This window comes from Vombatus ursinus, unplaced genomic scaffold (assembly GCF_900497805.2).
Source record: "Vombatus ursinus unplaced genomic scaffold, bare-nosed wombat genome assembly UNPS02014821.1, whole genome shotgun sequence".
NCBI classification, from domain to species: Eukaryota; Metazoa; Chordata; class Mammalia; order Diprotodontia; family Vombatidae; genus Vombatus; species Vombatus ursinus.
The window spans coordinates 19,165,144-19,185,142 of record NW_020954599.1 but is presented as its reverse complement, the minus strand read 5'-3'; the positions used below and the strand labels follow the sequence as shown (position 1 = coordinate 19,185,142).

At 37.3% G+C, this 19,999-nt stretch overlaps 1 protein-coding gene across 1 annotated transcript in view; it reads right to left on the bottom strand.

The window, feature by feature from the left end:
• LARP7 (La ribonucleoprotein domain family member 7) overlaps positions 1-19,911 on the bottom strand; it is a 34,326-nt gene extending 14,415 nt beyond the window's left edge. Inside the window, exons 1-2 of the mRNA XM_027837475.1 lie at positions 19,835-19,911; positions 6,671-6,874 (exon numbers count right to left, since the gene is read on the bottom strand). Of these exons, the coding sequence (XP_027693276.1) occupies positions 6,671-6,872 (202 nt within the window). The 5' untranslated portion in view covers positions 6,873-6,874; positions 19,835-19,911. The remainder of the gene's footprint in view (positions 1-6,670; positions 6,875-19,834) is intronic.
• Between the last annotated feature and the right edge of the window lie 88 nt (positions 19,912-19,999).

The window sequence follows — 19,999 nt, the reverse complement described above, 5'->3', positions numbered from 1 at the left end:
AACTTAAGGAGTTGAGGACAAAGATCTTTCACCCAGCCTGTTTCAAATTCCAAAAGTAACTGGTTAGCTCTGACTAGTAGGCCTTGGGCAAGTTACTTATCTAGTCAGATATGGATCTAAAGTCCCCAGCCTAGCTATCTAACCCCTATCTTTGCCCTTCAGGTGGCACCATCACAGAATAGTTACCTATATGAATTTTGGAGAAAATGTGCTTTTCCCCAGCCACCACAGAACTGTTATTTTTAACTATCTTTGCCATTCTGATAGGTATAAAGTGGCTGGCACTTGAAAGCTGTGTTAATTTGCGTTACTGGAGAGCAAAGTATTGATAGGATAAAGGAGCAATATAAATAGGTTACCACGGCCTTAAATTCTAAAGCAGAAGTCAGTACAAAGAGAAACAACTCCAATAAGGAAAAGAGAACAACATGAATACACAAAGAATTCTTTCAATTTACATTTTTAAGAGACACAAAAAGACAATGTTAAACCAGGTAACAGGATACAAAAGCAGAACAGTTATACAGGAACATCAGGAATACTCATATTGAGAATATAACGAGGCTAACAAGGAAAGGTAGACACCAAAAATCCTTGGGTGTGAGGGTGTAAATTAGGGAAAAGAAAAAGAGTAAATAAGAAATAAAGTGAATTAAAGTGATGCAACTGGATGACAATCAAAGGACTATTGACTAGTATTCTGTAGGACAGACCAAAAGTGTCAATAAATAGTTAGTAATTAGGCATATTAGTAAAAGAGCACCCGTAGTCTTATCACAAATTCAAGTCCAGGTGGTTTGAACCACTAATGTTTCAATTCAAGTAAACATTAAGCTTCTATTATGCTAAGTAATGGGAATACAAAAATAAAATTTACAGTCTCTGTCTATAGAGATACAACACTAAGTAAATACAAGATCATCTGAAGATGATAAACTTGGAAAATCTTTGAAAGTTATTGTAGAATGAGACAGATACAGATGGGCAACTGTTGGTCAATTGTCAAGAACTAGAATGGAATCTGTATCAAATGAGCACACTGCATGTGTTTGACTTCAAATATTGTGAAAACTCAGACAACGAGGAAAGCAGAAGCTGCAATAGGACCTGACCCACTGACTACTTTTGACAAAATTACCAGCTTGATACATGAGGTGAAAATTGTAAAAAATAACTTGCCTACATTTTAATAAAGCATTAGACAATTTCCCATTTTTGTCAACAAGATGGACAAATGTAGGCTAAAGATTCAGTGATCAGCTTTTCCAATTCCTTTTGGTTTGTTCTCACTCATTTCTTTGGTTCCTGGGTTCCATGAATCACCCATATGACACCATCTGACCCTTGCTTCACAGAGAAGCATTAGGCCATTTTGTAACTTCCCACCAAAAAAAGGCAATTAGATCTTACAGTACATCTGGAGAGACTGGGGAAGGGACAGTCCAGTTCCAGTACTCTGCCCTGATCAGCTCACATCTGGATTGTGTTCAATTATATAAAACACTTTACTCATAAGATGGAGTGGGTCCAGAGGTGGGTAACCAGAATTGGGAAGAGCCTTAAGTTCATACCACATTGAGCCAGGAATAGAAGAGTCAATGGGGACATTCCAGCTATCTTCAGTTATCTGAAGAATTGTCAAGTGGAAGAAGGATTAGACAGGTTACAGAAGCAGGAGGAAGCTATAAAATGTGGCAGATTTAGGCTTGATACAAGAAAAATCTAACAATCAGAACTACGAGGAGTTCCCTTTCACCACAGAGCTCTTTAAGCAAAAGTGAGACAAATGCTTCCTAGGCATATTCAGCAATGGGAGTGGGGGTGGGGGTGAAGAGGGGTGAGAGGGACACCGAAATTCTTTGATCTGTGAAAGAGACCAATTTCAAATGAAGTTATTGAATGTATCAATGAATTATCCTACAAAAAATAAAAGCACAGAATCCTGCTCGATTTATAGAATTTTTTTCCCCAACCATCAAAGAACAAATAATTCCTGTACTATTTTGGTTGTTACTAAATATCGAGACAATGCATACCACTCAATTCTTTTTATCGAGGAAATATGGTCCTGATTTTAAAACCCATAAAACATTTTTAAAATTAGACGCTAACCTCATTAATGAAAATGAACTGAAAAATACAAAATACTGTTAAGTAAAATAAATACTGTGATTTACCTCCACACTAAATAAGGTTTATTTAGGGAATACTATGTTGGCACTATTTTACAATATCAATAAATGCTGAAGAGATCTTTGATAAAAACGCAACATCAGTTCAAAATTAAAAACACTAAGAAAACTAGGAATATAAGCTCTGACCTGAAACCTAGAGTCACAGGGAAATGACAGAGAAATACTAGTAGCCTCACTATTAAAAAAAGAGGTATAAGTGTAATCGTTCTTTACCTACATTTGATATCGTATTAATAATGCTAGTAATTGCAATAAGAAAACAAAAGTAATTTATGAAATGTGTTAGAAATGCAATATGGAAATGGCAAATTTTTTTCTGGAAATTCATTATTAAGAAAAAAAAATGAGACAATGAGTGTCACCAGGTTATGAGTTATAAGATACACCTACAAAATCTTTTGCATTTTTATATTGCCAATAAAAGTATAAAAAGAAACTGTAACTAAAAATAAATAGACAAATGTAAGCATAAAGGTGAAATGACAGAAATAAAGATTTAAATTGGAGAGAAATTTAGTGTTTATGATGGGTTCAATAAAATAGATCAATATGGCAAATGATAAGGCTTTCTAAATGAGCGTACAGATTTAGTGCGATATCAGTAAAAAAAACCTCAATGGATTCTTTCATAGAAATGGATTAAGCCATATAAAAGAGATTACTGTGTGGACTTGACCTTAAAACATTTGTAATGCTCAGTTCTTCTCAAAGCTACCAGCTGTAAGGCAAAAAAAAAAAGAAATTTGTTTTTTATAAACCTGTAGCTAATAAAAACTAGGGGAAATGCTTTATTAATAAATATTGCTAGGGAAAATGGCTAGCAAAAAGTTTTCTCATAACATAATTCCTTTAGGGCAAGGATTGTTTCACTTTTATGTTTGTATCCTTTGGGTTTAGTACATACTAGACATTTAATAAATACTGAGTAACTAATTGACGTCAATGACACAGATTAATTGGGCTGCTCACAACCAACCCGTTCCCGTTAGGCCCTAGAGAAATTTGTGAAGTCCTCCTACAAATCCTCAAAGCTCAATAATTGGTGCAGGAGGTCTTCCTTGTGATCTCTTGAGCTTCTGAGGGTACTGATGGAGCACACACATCAAATATTTCTCAGTCTCTTCATGACACCCATCTCCTTTTCCTATTACATATCTTTCAGCTGACACCCTTTGCTTCTTTTATAATTTTTCTTTGGTTTTATGTTGAGGCCCATTTAAACACATCATGGACTCCTCCAATGCCCTATGGGGAATGTGCAACCTTAATTCCTTACTTCTATGGTACAGTAATATTCTATTTCATTAACATGACACAATGTGTTCAGCCATTCAACCAAATGATGGGTAGCTACATTGTTTATAGTTCTTTGTTAACAACAAAAAGTGCTCCTATAAATATTTCTGTACAAAGGATCCTTTCCCTGTCTTTGAATTCTTTGGGATATACGCCTAGCAATATAGGCTCAGCTGAATGACTTTGGGGATATTTTCCTAAATTGCTTTCCATGACGGTTGGACCAATTTCCAGTTTGCTCCACTTAGTGTGCCTTTCCTCCCATAGCACTTCTAATATTTACAATTTTCCTTTTTTGTCATCTTTGCCAATCTGATGGTACTAAAGTGGAAACTCAGTGTTTTTAAAATTATGAATGATTGCTGAATGAGGGTCCTTGGCTACTATTTCTCTCCAACTGGCAATGTCTTCTGACCAAGGTAGTTTCTAAGTAATTTTGATCATCCCTATTTGTGATGATTAATTTCCATCTGTTCAATTTCCTATACAATGGCAGTAGGAAGGAAGCACTTATTAAGTGCCTACTATGTGCCAGGCACTGTGCTAAGAGTTTTACAAATATTTCATTTGATAATAGTCTATGTTAACATCTATTCTTTTATTCACTTCCTGTTTTCCTGCATGAACAGTTTGTTTCTACAGGTCAAACTTGGGTTGCCCCAACTGAATTCTTTTCAATTGCTTCTACACATTTTTATGTCTATTTTTAATAACATTAATTTTAATCATTCTAAAAATTCAGTAATCTAACTATATACAAACAACCGATTCACAAATGACTCCCACGTGACCAGTTCTTTCCTGTGAAATACAATTGATTTCATTTCTGTGATGTTATTTGGTCTTGATTATAAATAGCACCACTCAAATCTTTTCTTAAGGAAAATATTCATGATGTAGAGGCATGAGAGACTATATAGTCTACAAACCACTGCCTTTTGTTTCTTATGCCTGAACCAAGTTTTCTACCATTTTCTGGCCAACTTCTGCATTCCCACCTTTACATTTAAGTCACTGAATATTAAACACTGGTTTAATTTGCAGAGTGTAAATGAGTTCTTAGTTTCCTTCCTTATCCTTTGAAGTAATAGTTGGTGGGAAAGATAAAATAACTGTCTTCATAGCTTTTTGATTAAATTTTTGGACAATTTTTTGAGCACTGTAACATGAAAAGAACAAGAGTTCTATTAAGTGTTTTTTGTTGCCTTTTTCAAGCATAAAACCAACTTCATCAATTCCTTTACTTCCCTTTCCAAGATGAACCTGTGAGCCCTCTTTATATTTACTTGCAACTATCTTTTTTCTTTAACTGATTTTTAAAAAGGTTTTATTGATGCCTTTTAGTTTTTATACTAGTCATTTACTACTATATTGCCTCAACCGAACCTTTCCCTCAATCAGTCACAAGCATTTTTAAGTGCCTACTATTAGCCAGGAAGTATGCTCAGTGCTATGAAGAAATAAGTGAAGAAAGTCCCTGATTCCAAGTGCTATGAAGAAATAAATGAAGAAAGTCCCTGCTTCCAAGAAATTTAGTCTATTAGGGGAGCCAAATATATGTAAACATATATTTAAGTATAGATAAAGACATATGCAAAATAGATATAAGGTAACTTTTAGGAGGAAGAACAGCTGGGGGAATAAAAGAAAATTTAAGCCAAATCAACTAAAAATTCTAAATTGGTCCATTCTAAGAATGGACCATTTGCTCTCCAGGACCATTTGCTCATCATTTGCTCTCCAGGACCAAGAACGGTCACTGAGATTAATCTGATATCAGTTGTCCTGTAGGGCTGTTTTTATAGATCTTTCTATATAATATGTGTTATATATGTTATAAATTGTTATGGTTCTTTGCACTTCATTCTTCATCAATTCGTGTAAGTCTTCCTTTGCTTCTCTGAATGATTCATATCCGTGTTTTCTCAAAATAATTACATTCTATTATATTCATATGGGGCAGCAAGGTGGCGATAGAGCACCAAGCCTGGAGTCAGGAACACCCAAGTTCAAATTCAGCCTTGAACGCTTGCTAGTTGTGTGACCCTGGGCAAGTCACTTAACCCAGTTTGCCTCAGTTTCTCATGTAAAATGATCTAGAAAAGGAAATGGCAAACCACTCCAATATCTTTGCCAAGAAAACCTCAAATGGGGTCACAAAGAGTTGGACATGACTGAAACAAACTGAACAGCAAAATATTCATATACCACAAATTTTTTTTTAGCCTTTCCCCAATTACTGGGCATCCAACATTGTTTTCAGGTTTTTGTTTCTTTTGCTACCATGATAAGTGATGGGGGTGGGTGTGTGTGTGTGTGTGTGTGTGTGTGTGAGTGAGTGAGTGTGTGTGTGTGTGTGAGTGAGTGTGTGTGTGTGTGTGAGTGAGTGTGTGCGTGCGTGTAATCTTTCTTTCCTTGACATGCCTGGGGTATATATCCAAGAGTTGGATTGTTGGGTCACATGTATGAACAGCTGAGTGATCAATTCACAGCTCTGATTTAGGTCTAGTTTATGGTAAAAATATAGCAATATGCTTACTCACTGGTCAGTGATCTCACAAAACAATATGATCAAAGTAGAAAGAAAAAATATTAGGTTGGGAAAAATTTAAGAGAAATACAGAGACAAAAGTACAGCATCTAAAATTTATAATAAACCAATACCCAATGAAAAACAACACAAAGTTCCTATTGGATAAATGCCCAAAGGTTAGGAAACATTTACAAAGGAAGATAAAAATATTTTAAAGAACAACTGAAGTTCAACCTTATTACCAGCTCCAGAGAATTGTACATTAATACCACTCTGATGTACTATATCATATCTTGCCAAAAACAACTGAAAAAGAAGAAACTTCAGTTTACTTGCATTGTGCAGAAACCTGTACAGGTTTTCACTGCCAGTAAAATTGCAAATGGGTAGAATATGTTTTGAAAGGCAATCTGGCAGCACACAAGAGTCACAAAAATAATCCTACCTTGGGACCCAACAATTTCACTAAGTATGTTATTTGCTTTTGTTCAAAGATAACTATATTAAAAAGTATTTTTAAAAGACTTGTTCCCTGTAAATTTGTAGAAAATGCACTTAATTTAGGATTAACACATATAGGTAAGTTAATAATTACAAAGTTACTGCATACACGGTTAATACATATACTGTGTAAGAGGAAACTTACATCCATCTCGAGACTTCTCTATTTGCTCTCGAAGAAATCTGTCCTTGTGAAGATTGGCATCTCCAAACCAGAAATCCACTTGCTTAGCAATATCTGAAAGCACCTGCTTGACTCTTGACCGCTTCTTTTTTTCTCCCTCTTTTTTCTGTTCAGTGCTTTCCTCCTCCATTGATTTGTCTTGATTGCCAGTTTCTGTTTCCATTACTGTAAAGTTCAGAAATTGAATTTTAAAAAGTATTTAAATTCCTTTTCATATTAGCTATAATTTATAAAGTAAAACTTCAGGTATTTTTAGCTTTTTAAGGATTATTTCTTCAATGATTTTCTTTTTAATGAGCAGGTTAAAAATCCCTAGATCAGTCTTCCATAAAAATATTTTTAATGATCTCCAAATATTTTCCTCTAATAATCTTAAGGAAAGATCACTGACCTGCATTTATTTTTCAATAAACATTTACTGTACCATAAACAATCTGTGTGTAGGCAGCTGGGAGAGAAGAAAAAAGAGGGTCTGGACCCTTTATTTCATTGTTGTGGAGGAAATACCACTTTGGAAATTCCCCCTAGTGATACAGATCTACAACTTTTCTATAACTGATGTTTCTTTACTATCTTAGGTTTCTGCTGTTTAAATCTTGACTACTTTTTTTGTTTGCTTTTAACTTGTGAAATCAAGGTCTTCTAACATTTCATTTTTTACTTCTATATATAGTCAAGGTGTGACTAGGTTTCTTTGGATTTTCATAAGTATTTCTACATGGGCAAACCTTCCAAAAACAAGTTTGCACTGGTGCTCTTTTGTACTAATGGAATTCAATATATGATGATTAAAAAAAATTGATCAAAAGTTCAACTTAAATGCAAGAACTAAGCTATGAACAAAGAAACACCATAACCTGAAAAACTCCCACCTAGTTATCCAGGCTACACAGTTTATCATTCAAGTATAACCTTCCTAATGTATTCAAAAACTTTTCAAGGTTCACTGCTGCAGAAATATAAGAAGTTTAAACCCAACACTGGGGTTCAAGATACTGCACAATGACTCCAATCTACCCTTCTAGTCTTATCTCCTTTCCATTCATTTTTGATCCAGCTAAACCATAATATTCTTTGTCCCCCATTCTCATCATGTTCTTTGCCATCTATTTACGCTCATGTGTGTAACAGATTTCCCTTACCTATCTCTATATGCTTAAGTCTCAACTCAGGTGACACCTCCAATCCTCCATGACCTTTCCTGCTCAACTTCTCTCTATAACCCTTCAAGATGAAAATAATCTCTCCCTTCACAAATGGTCTTTTCCTAAACTCTCCTTCAATGCTCTACTCATCTACCAATTGTAAAAAAGTTCCTTGAGGGGAAGGCTCTATTTTTTTCAACCTTTGTATTCCCAATGCACAAAGAAGATGCTTACTCAATATTTGTTGAACTGAATTAGTTTCTACTCAAGAGTTCTATCACTGATTAGTTTAAATGACTTATTCTTTGAGGAAGAGGAAGAGTTGGTGGGTCCTGGACTTCTTTCTCATGCTGTGCACATTTGATTGACATTTCCAGTTCTGCCCTCTTCCTGTCTAAAATCCAGCCTTTGGAGGGATAAGTTGGGAAGAAGAGACTTTCATCTGACTGATGCCTCTCATGTCATAATGCACTTGCCTCCAGCCTCTATTACCGGGTAGAGGAGAGAATATTCTTATACCTGGTCATACCCTTCACATCCAAGTGACCCTGAACTCCTGCTAAGCAATTCTACTATACCTCCATTATCAACTCTCTACAGGTATACCTTGCTTTATTCCATTTGCAGATATTGCCTTTCTTTTCTTTTTTTAAACAAACTGAAGGTTGGTGACAGCCCCGCACTGAGCAAGTCTATCAGCACCATTTTTCTAACAGCATGTAGTCACATCGTGTCTCTGTGTCACATTTTGGTAATTCTCGTAATATTTCAAACCTTTTCAATATTATTATATCTGTTATGATGATTTGTGATCATTGATCTTCTTTGTCACTATTGTAATTGTTCTGAGGCCCCATGACGTGTCCCTATATAAGATGGAAAACTTAATCAATAGATGATGTATATGTTCTGACTACTCTACCAACTGGTTGTTTCTCACCTCTTCCCTTTCCTCAGGCCTCACTATTCTCTGAGACACAACAATATGTAAACTTAGTTGATAAAACAGTGGTAGGGTTTGAGAGGATTGACTTCATCTTTAAAAGAAATTCTAGGGGCAGCTAGGTGGCACAGTAGATAGCGCACCAGCCTTGAAGTCAGGAGGACCTGAGTTCAAATCTGGCCTCAGACCAAACACTTGACACTTACTAGCTGTGTGACTCCAGGCAAGTCACTTAACCCCAACTGCCTAAAAGTAAAAAAAAAAAAAATTCTACTGTGGGTAAAATGTATTCAAACAGCTTTACATGCTACAGAGAAATCTTTTGTGGAAGGAAGAGTCACTCGATGCAGCAAACTTCATTGTCTTATTTTTTTTTTTACATTTAAAACAATATTTTTTCAATTACATGGAGACAATTTTTATCATTCATTTAAAAAAAAATGTTAAGTTCCAAATTTTCTCCTTCCCTCGCTCACCTCCCTCCTTTCCTGAGATGGTAAATAATTTGATATAAGTTCTATATTTGCAGTAATGCAAACATATTTCCATATTAGTTATCTTGTGAAAGAAAACAAAGACAAAAAAAAACCCAAGAAAAATAAAGTTTTAAAGAGTATGCTTTAATCTGTATTCAGACAGTTCTTTCTCTGGAGATGGATAGCATTTTTTGTCCTAAGTCCTTAGGAACTGTCTTGGATCATTATATTGCTAAGAACAGCTAAGTCATTCACTTTGATCATTGCTCGACACTAATGTTTCTGTGTACATTGTTCTCCTGATCACTTCCTTTTGCATCAGTTCATGTAAGTCTTTCCAGATTTTTCTGAAATTATCCTGCTTGTCATTTCTTATAGCACAATAGTACTCTATTACAATCATATATCACAACTTGTCCCCATTTTGATGGGCATCCCCTCAATTTCCAATTCTTTGTCATCACTAAAAAAGCTGCTATGAATATTTTTGTACACATAGGTCCTTTTACCAATTGTCTGAGTTTAAGAAATTGCTACAGTCACCCTAACCTTCAGCAACCACCACCCTGATCAGTCAGCAGCCATCAACATCCAGGCAAAATACTCCACTAGCAAAAAAGATAATCACTCACTGAAGGCTCAGATGATGGTTATCATTTTTAGCAATAAAGTATTTCTAAATGAAAGTATATGTAATATACACAGTGGTCTAGTTTGTGTCCATCTGAACATGGTTAATAACTAAACAAGTTCTACTCTAGACAATGTTTCATGAAATCTGTTCTCTCTATATAATTTGGGATTATTACATTTATACATCCCAAGTGTTTTATGTTTGTTATTAAGCATCTTAAAGCAAAATCATTTGTCTAATGTTGAACTTAGGTAGAAAAAAAAATCTTCTTAGCACAAGTACTACTTATATAAAGTTGTGACGAATCTCCCATTGTTGCCAATGTGAGATTATAGTCAATACTTATTATCTAAGTCTAGGATATGGGACCCTAGATAGCTGAACCCACCTGAAACTCTGATAATTGGAACTTGCTATTCAAGATCTTATGAGACTGTTAACTGATATTATTCTTGAGTCTGACTACGGTATGATCATCAAGGAACGCTACTGAGGCAATGATTCATGGTGCCAGCAACCCTCTGGGGTTTTGCCGTGATGAACTGCAGGAGGTATTCTCATGGGAAAGGGTGGAAGAACTACTATTTGCATCAGCTGAGGTAGGATTCTCCTGACTTAACTTCATTAAATCTCATTGTCCCCTAAAGTGGCTTTAAGGTTACTTGAGATAATGGGCTTCTCACTGACCAGTCCATTTGAATCTCAGCACCCCACATCTAGTCTGTCACTGATTTTTGGTGTTGTTTCTGTTTTTAAAATTCAGGCCAATAACCAAACTACTACTAACAGAAGTACAAATATTTAAAACCTGTGACATATTATGTTACTAAAACCCATTATCTAAAAGGCATTTTCATACCAGGGATGCAAAGATGGCTCAACATAAGGAAAACAATTAAGAAAATCAACCATATTAAAAACAAAAAAATCCAAAACCACAAGATTATCTTAATAGATACAGAAAAAGACTCTGACAAAGTATAAACCTGTTACACTTAAAAGCCCTACAAAAATACAAGCAAAGAGCGGTGGTGTTACACTCAATATAGAAACCAAGCCACTAAACTTTATGTAAGCAGCTAGATGGCTCAGTGGAGGGGCCTAGAGTTAGAAGACTTGAGTTCAAACGATCATGGGCAAGTCACCTAACCCTATTTGCCTCAGTTTCCTAATCAGTAAAAATGAGCTCCAAAAGAAAACACCACTCCAGTATTCTTTGCCAAGAAAACCCCAGATGAGGTTACAAAGAGTCAAACACAACTGAACAACAATAAACTTTATTGTCAGTATGTTGATACCTCTGGCCTAGAGGAATCTTAAAAATAAAAAAAAAAAGTTAAGAATTATCTATCTAAAAGTTAAAAGCAAGTTGTATATGCATTGGGGAAGCACCTGAACCTTTCCCTGTAAATATGGGAGTAAATCAAGGATACTCACTCTTCCCTTGCTATTATTTGATAAGGTTCTAAACATGCTAGCAATAGCAATAAGCAAAGAGGAAGAACCTAGAGACATAAAGAGGCAAAGAGGAGATAAAACTATTTCTATCTACTGATCATCTATCTGACGACTTACCTAGAAAACCATAAGTATTCAGCAAAGAAATTAAGACATTTAGTACATTTTAGTAAAGTAGCAGTCTACAAATATAAAGCCACAATAATCCAATAGCATTTCTAAAAAATAATAACAAAGGAAACAACAATGGAAAAGTCTCATTTAAATAACTATAAAATACAAAAAAAAATATTTTAAATCTACCTACCAAAGCACATTCAATATCTACAGAGATTCAATCACAAAATGTTTCTCAAAGAAATAAAGAGCAATTTAAATAGAGGGATATTCAGTGCTGGTGGCTGAGCTGTACAAATAAGATAAAAATAACAATACTAACAAAGTTAATTTACACATGTGATAGGAGCAATATCTTAATTCCTTCACCCATAAAAATCAGGTTAGTTTTTCCTTAAAAACCATTGAAAACTTGAATGGCTGAGGGGAACCAAAGACTCAGATACATCACTTACTGGTTGAATACAAAACAGCTAAAAGGAGCTCTGGGTGAGCTGGGCTGGTGGCAAAAAACTAAGCAACAAGGGAACTTTGTTCAGCTGAATCAGGTTGAGGTGTCCTCACTGCAGATCTTTGTTGAGCATCCTTCTCCTTCTATGGCTAAATACATTTTGTGTTTGTAACTACCGAATGACCTACCAGTGTCTCATTTTGTTCCAATATCAAACCTAAACTACCAAAGGAATGTCCTGAGTCAGGCCCAGTGCAGAACAGCAGATTTAGTGTTTATACCAAACTACCAAAGAGATACTTTATAGAGCTACACAAAATAACAAAATTTATTTGGAGGAACAAAAGAAAAAAGGTAGGAATGAAAGGGGAATAGCACTTAAAGACCTCAAACTATATTATGAAGTTGTTGTTCAGTCATTCAGCCATGACCCCATGGACCACAGCATGCCAAGCCTTTGTATCCTCTACAATCTCCAAAGTTTGACCAAGTTTGAGTTCATTTTATCTTATTCTCTGCCATCCCCTTTTCCTTTTGCCTTCAATCTTGCCCAACATCAGTCTTTTCCAAAGGGATTTAAGCTTCAGTATTTGACCTTCCAGTGAATAGCCTCAATTAATTTCTTTAAATACAGACTGATTTGATTTCCTTTTGAGTCCCAGACTCTCAAAAGTGTTCTCCAGCACCACAATTTGAAAGCATCGATTCTGTGGTGCTCAGCTTTCCCTATACTTGCCCAGGATCACCCAGGTAGAAAGTGTAGAAAGATTTGAATTCGGGAAGATAAGTCTTCCTGACTCCAGAACTGGTACTCTATCTACTGTGCCACCCAGCTGCCCATGTTATAAGGGGCAATCATCAAAAACATTTGGTACTGGTTAAAAAAATGGAAAAGTAGAACAATGGAGTAGACTAGATAAGGAACAATCAGAAATAATGGTATTCAGTAAGTCTGTTCTATAAACCTGAAAACAAAAATTACCTTAGGAAAAAAAGTGCCTTTTTGATAAGAATTGTTGGGAAAACTGAGAAAAAACCTAATGCAATAGGATTCTACTTGTCTCCTCGTCTCAAACCTCTCCCCATACCAATCCATCATCCACTCAGCTGCCAAAGTCTTCCTAAAGCTTAGTGTCATCCTGTTACTTCTAGGATCAAATAAACTTCTTTCTGCCCCTTACAAGCCTTAACAATTTGGCATCAACCTACACTTTTAGGTTCATTATACATTACTCCCTTTCCTGTACAAGTCAAGCTGTCTTGATTCTCCTCACACTTGACACTCCATCTCCTGCCTCCTGCCTAGAATGTCACTGCTCATCTGCATTTATGAGAATCCCTGATTTTTTTAAGACAGCTCAAGAGCCATCCACTTAAAAAAAAAAAGGGTATTTGGCTCCCCTTCCCTTCCAAAACAACTTTGTATTTCTTTGAATATTTTTCAGTATGCAATTCTGTATGTATATGTTGTTTCCTTTGACAGAATATAAATTCTTTGAAAGCAGTGACTATTTCAATTTCTGCATCCACACTATTTAGCACAGTGTTTGGCACATAAATAAGCGCTTAATAATTGCCAGTAATCATAAAGGTTCCCACCTCTCCCCTTAGGGCTAGCACCATCTCAGCAGCAATACAGCCATGCATCAATGTTTTATAAGCTGTTTTGCTAAATGCTATAGTATGTCTTCCAGCTTTAAGCAGACTATTCAAAATTATAAAGGTCAACAAGTCACCAAAAGAATTGGGAAAGATTAGGGAGGTAACAGGCTCAAGGCTGAGCTGAAAGGTCACACAGCTTTAGGTTTACACTGAAACTGGAATTTGAAGTCCTACTATTTCCAGGTACTATATGTTGTGACAGATACTAATTTTCAAATAACAAAAAAGTTTGATTATAAACACGTAACTTTTATGGACACAATATGCTGAATTAAACTATATCTTTTGACAAACATTTTTAATTTGGAGCATTCTTGTATTCTCTTAGAGTCTGTGATTTCCCCTCCCCCTCATCTCCTAAAAGAGATATATGGGATAAATTTAATGTTTCAAGTGAACTATTAAACAGAATTTTTGATATATTTTTTTAAATGTCATGAAACGCCTCAAGAAAACAGGGATGGAGTGAAACAATGTTATAAATCAGTGATTTAATCTAGTCATTTAGTTACTCATTCAACAAATATTATTTAACAGTTGCTACGAATAAATCAGCCCACAGCCATTGAGTGCAAGACATTGTTCCTCAAATAATTTATAATTAAATAGGTGATATATGTACACAAGAGTACATTTAGTATACAAGAGAGTGAAACACAGTAGTATAAAGAATTGGGAGGAAGGAAAGATCCAGCTCAACTAGAAGGATAAGGGAAGGCTTCATGGAGACAGTGGTACCTGCAGCTTCCTTCAAGGATGGAGAGGATTTGAAAAGGTAAAGATCAAAGATTTCGAGTAGGAAGGGACCTTAGAGGTCGTCTAATCTACCCCAAGTATTTTACGGATGAGAAGACACATGTGCCCAGACAGAAGAGGCATACCAAGGGCATAAGTGGCTGTAAATTCAATGCTACTCTTTCTATTATACCACAATGCCCTTCATTCTGTTGTAGTCTAGGCCAGTGGTGCTAAACTCAAATAGAAATGGATTCCCTACAGCTGAATATTGACTTAGAAAATTGTATTTTCATTTATTTTGCTAAAAATTTCCAAATTACATTTTAATCTGGTTCAGGCTGTACTTAGGAGCCAATTACAGTCAGCTAGTTTCATATTTCTGGCCTAAGCCACTGCTTTCATTTCTTATTCCTGGGTCACATTTTTAAAATTTCCTTTTTTTGCTGTGAATTTAAACATAGAATAATGAACATTTCAATATAAAAAGTTCATTTGTGTTCAACTATGACTTCTATATAGATGACTCCCTGATCCTAGCCGTAGCATGTATCAAAGCAAGCCCAACCACCATTGCCACCTCAACCACCACCTCTCCTAGATCCTGTCTAGGATGGAGATCATCAGTACCTTGAGCCCAAGAGCCTTAGGAACAGCAATGCCCCCCAGACCACTGGCCCTGACTCCTGTCTGGGCCCCATAGCTAGCTAGCACTGAGGACCACAATCATGGTGAAAAGGGGTCCATTAAATACTACTAAATACCAATTACTGATCATATTTATTATCTACTGGAATGTAACCCCAAGGGCCCTGGTTGTGGAATCATTACCTCCCTGTGACCCACAAATACTGATTCTAATCCAGCCCCTAAAAACATCATCCAGGGAAGCAATTCCTGTGGAGAAAAGTCCAGCCATTCCCACCAACTCCCACCCAAGGGGCAGTCACACCAACCTCGCTGGAAGCAGCAAGACATCCTGATGAAGAGATAGGAGGGCAGCACAGGCCAGCCAAGTCAAACCAACACCACTACTTTGACTATCACCTACTCTTAGACAATGATAGAGAAGGCCCAGGACTCTGAAGCCAAAAGGCTAAGGCACCAGAACACTAATCTTGCTTTCAGCCCAGTCCTCACAGCCATCAAGGAGAGGAGCAATCACTGTAGGAAAAGGGATGCATTACACATAGTAAGCACTCACCACCACCATCATCATTGCCAATACTAATTGCTACTGATGGGTAAGACCAAAGGCGCTACAAATGACAATACCCTCCAGATGCCAATCCTATGGTCCTTGAAACAATCATCCTGAGAAACAACCTCTGCGTTGGGAGTTGCATCTGTGCATGCTGCAGTCACAGCTACTGAAAACCCAGAAGAGAAAGCTCTTGTCACTAAGGTCTTTGGCACTGTCAAATTTTAACGTCAGAAACTGATATTTTATCAGTAGAAATGACATTAAAGAAAATGCATTACCATCTGTTTTGCTGCTGTACTTTAAGGACCATGGCACCTTTTCATCTGACTAGTAGGTGAAACTTTGTATTCCCCATTAGAATGTAAGCTTTTGAAAGCAGGGACTGTCTTACTTCGTTTTATGTCATCATCTCCAGAAACTCATCATTCTGGAAGATGAAAACAACTTTCAAACTTACACCTCCTCAGCAGCCCAGCTTTGAGCTCCTCCCTGATTCTCTTGCATTTAAGGAGGGCACCCAACGATTCCTGATCATTTTCCATCCAGCACATCATTCAATAAGATAAAATCAACTCTGAAACTCGTACCTCTCCAAGATCATTTCCCACTGGGTTGTAGGACTTCCATCATGCCCCCAAGCCAGGTAACCCCACCACCCATTTTCAGCTTCTTTTTATATGCTGTCTCCTCTATCTATTGTGAGATCCTAGAGGGCAGGGGCTGTCTTTTGCCTTTCTTTGCATCCCCAGCAAAGTAACTGGCATGCAGTAGGTGCTTAATAAATGTTTACTGACTCTGATTCTAAGTATCCCCAGCACTGAGCACAGAACTTTGCATTACATACCATAAGCATTTAATGTTTTTTCATTCATTCATAGAACAGAAAAAGAAGACTGCATAGAATACTAGGAACTTTCATTTCCAATTTATTGTATTAGAGAAGAAATGAAGGAAAGTATGTCACAGACACAGTTTATGAGTGCTGAAACACTTCTAAATCCATTATCTCATTTCATTCTCTGAATGCTAAGTTCAACTATTATCATTTCTAGTTTACAGGTGAGGAAATAGCTTCAGACGGGTTATGTGACTTTTTGAAAGTCACACGGCTATTAAATAGCACAATAGAGACTGCCAGGACAATCCTATATGGTAAGCACGAAGACATGTACTGGCCCATTATGTTCTCATAACTGTAACAATATCTATTAAAACATATATTGATGTGGAAACATGTTTTGCATGATTGCACATGTATAACCTATGTTGAATTGCTTACTGGCTCAGGGAGGAGGGAGGGGTGAGTGGGAGAGATTTTCTGGAAATCAAAATTTAAAAAAAAACTAATGTTAAAAATTGTTTTTACATGTAATTGGGGGGAAATATTATTTAAAATACCTGCATATTAATGATGAAGTCTGCCTTCAACTTGGAAGAACAAGTTTAAGAAATCAAGGGGTATAGTGATCTATTTCTAAAATGAGGATGATATACAGGTATGCTATACTTTTCTTGCAAAGGGACTTCATATCCCCTAGCCCACTGCCATTATCTTTATACCACTGACAGTGAACTTATTTGGCAGTACCACCTTCCCTTATGATTTCCAGGGACTCGGAATCTGAGGCCTTGTAGGTCCTTGGGTGAAGCCTTTTGACTGAGTCCAACAAATCCTTTTATTAGGGAGATTTGTTCTGTGAAGTTTGGATTCAGTCAAAGGGCGGCAATAGAGGACAGAGAGGGCCACGTGTGGCCTTGACACCAAAGGTTCCCCACTCCTAGTTTGGGCCCTCATGGACTTATTCTTACAACCTCCTGCATATTTTAACATATGCACAGTTTAACTCCAGGGCAAAAGTGATGTCTTTGACAATGTATTACTTATTTCCACTTAGGAAATTAACGATTTAAAAAAATATCGTGCTATACTTTCCCTCACAACTTATCCACTAATCTATTTTATAGGCGTTGGATGAATTTCTATTTTATTTCTATCTTCATTATTTTTATTTTTACTATAGCTAACACCAGTTTACTCAGTGACATTTTTTATCAACTACACAAACTACTTTGGATCACCTTACTTTTCAGAAGGGGAAGAAAAGTGAAAGGTAAGAGAAATGGAATTTCAGTGTCTCACCAGCATACCAGGCAAAGCTTAAGGATCTGTAATTAACTACATGGGTACTCCTTTCATTAATGTACACTATGGCCTTTGTACTTAGACCTTCCTGAGTTGCAGGATATGAAAAATTCATCATTCTGCAGTCAACTTGGAGATAAGTTTCTCAGAATTTGACTAGGCTGTGTGTCAGACAAGAAAAGGATCCACCACCAATCTCATACTTAAAGCTTTTCTAGCTTGGAAAGCAAAACAACTGAGTCAGAGTTGTTTAGTGATACGGCTAGGTAAGTAATAGACCCAGGATTAGTAACAATAGCAGCTAGCATTTGTATAATGCTTAATATATACCAAGCACTTTACAAGTATTATTTCATTTCTCAAAATGACTCTGAGAGGTAGGTGCTATTGTTATTACCATTTTACAAAATGAGGAAACTGGGGCAAACAAAAGTTGAGTGACTTGCCCAAGGTCATATAACTAGCAACAGTCACATTTGAACTTGCAGAATAGCTAGGTGCCAGGCCTGGAGTCAGGAACTCATCTTCCTGAGTTCAGATCTCTCTCCCTCCCCTTCCTTCCTTCCCTCCTTCCTTCCTTCTCTTTCTTTCAAATGATCAGGAGTAGGAAATGGCAAACCACTCCAGTATTTTTACCAAGAAAACCCCAAATGAGATCATGAAGAGTCAGACATGACTGAAAAAAATGACTGAACAACTTCTTGTTTCTAGGCAGTAGTAAGTAATGAAGCTGGGAATAATAATAATGATAATAATAATAATAAGCATTTATATAGTTTTAACATGGATCAAACACTTTACAAATACTATTTATTTAATCCTCACAACAACTCCGGGAGGTGGGTGCTATTATTATCCTTATTTTGCAGAGGAGGAAACTGAGGCAAAGTGAATTGCCCAGGGTCATACAGCCAGTAATTTTGTCTGAGACCACACTTGGATTCAGGTTTTCCTTTCTCCAGGCCCAGTGCTCTATCCATTGCACCATCCAGCTGCCCCTCAAGTCTCCTGACTTCAAGTCCAATACTTTCATTACAGTTTCATATCCATTACATCAACTAAATGTTTGCTGATTTAATGGCAAATTAAATCTACGGAATGCCAAGTGTCTGGCACACAGGTGTCATAAATCTTGTTGATTGATTAAGAGGTAAATTAAAGGGAGGGAAGTCAAGTCACCTGGCATTTATTAAAGGTTTATATTGTGCCTGGCATCAAGTACTTGAAATGCAAAGAAAGGCAAAAAAAAAAAAAAAAAAAAGTCCCTGCCTTCAATGAGTTCCTTGTCTAATAGGGAAGACAACATGCCAACTGTTTGGTACAAACAAGTTATACACAGAATCAACAGGAGAGAATTTCAGAGAAGACACTAAGAATAAGGACTGGGAAAGGCTTCGTGTAGAAAATGGGACGCAGAGGCAGCTAGGTGGCTCAGCAGATAGGGCACCGTCCCTGAAATCAGGAGGACCTGAGTTCAAATCCGTCCTCACACACATAACACTTGACACTTACTAGCTGTGTGACCTTGGGCAAGTCACTTAACTTAAAAAAACTTAAAAAAAATGGGACACGGGTTGAAACTTGAAGAAAGCCAGGAGGCAAGGATGAAGAGGGAGCATTCCTGGCTTGGAGGGCAGAGATAGAGTGTCTATCTTCCTGGTGTAACAGCAATGGGAAGGCAAGACTGCATGGAATATACAGCAGACATTTAATAAAAACTTACTGACTGATTAGGCTGTAAACTAAAGGGATTAAATGCACAGCACCTGACACACAGTTGGCGCCGAATAAATGCTTGTTGCATGATTAGGTGGTAAATTAGACCACCTAATTTGCCCGGTAAAGGTCAATGCTTAATAAATATTTATTGCCTGACTGGTGAGATGGGTGTGTCTCGAACAGGCGCACCCCCCCCCCACTACACCCCTGCCTCCAGCAGACTACGAGGGGGCGGGGCCGCCCGGAGTCCTTCTGCGCATGCGCTCTGACACAAAGGCGGGAGGGGGTCTGAGGGAAGGTGGAGAGGAGGGAGACTGGGGGGGGCTGGGGGGGGCAATTAGGAAGGTGCGGGAAGTGAAGCCAAACAGAATATAAAGGCGGATTGGGGCCTGACCCCCGCGGGGCATCCCGCGCTCCGCATCTCGACCTCGCACTTACTCAGCTCAGTCCCCCAGGCAACGGGTCTAGACACGGCGCGTTTCCCAAACGGTCTCCTCCTCCCCGCTCTGCCCAGTTGCTGGGGCCCGCGCGTCAGCGCTCTGCGACCGGAGCCGTCGTCCCGCCCCCGTGCGCGAGGACCCGGAAGGAGCCGCGCGATTGGTG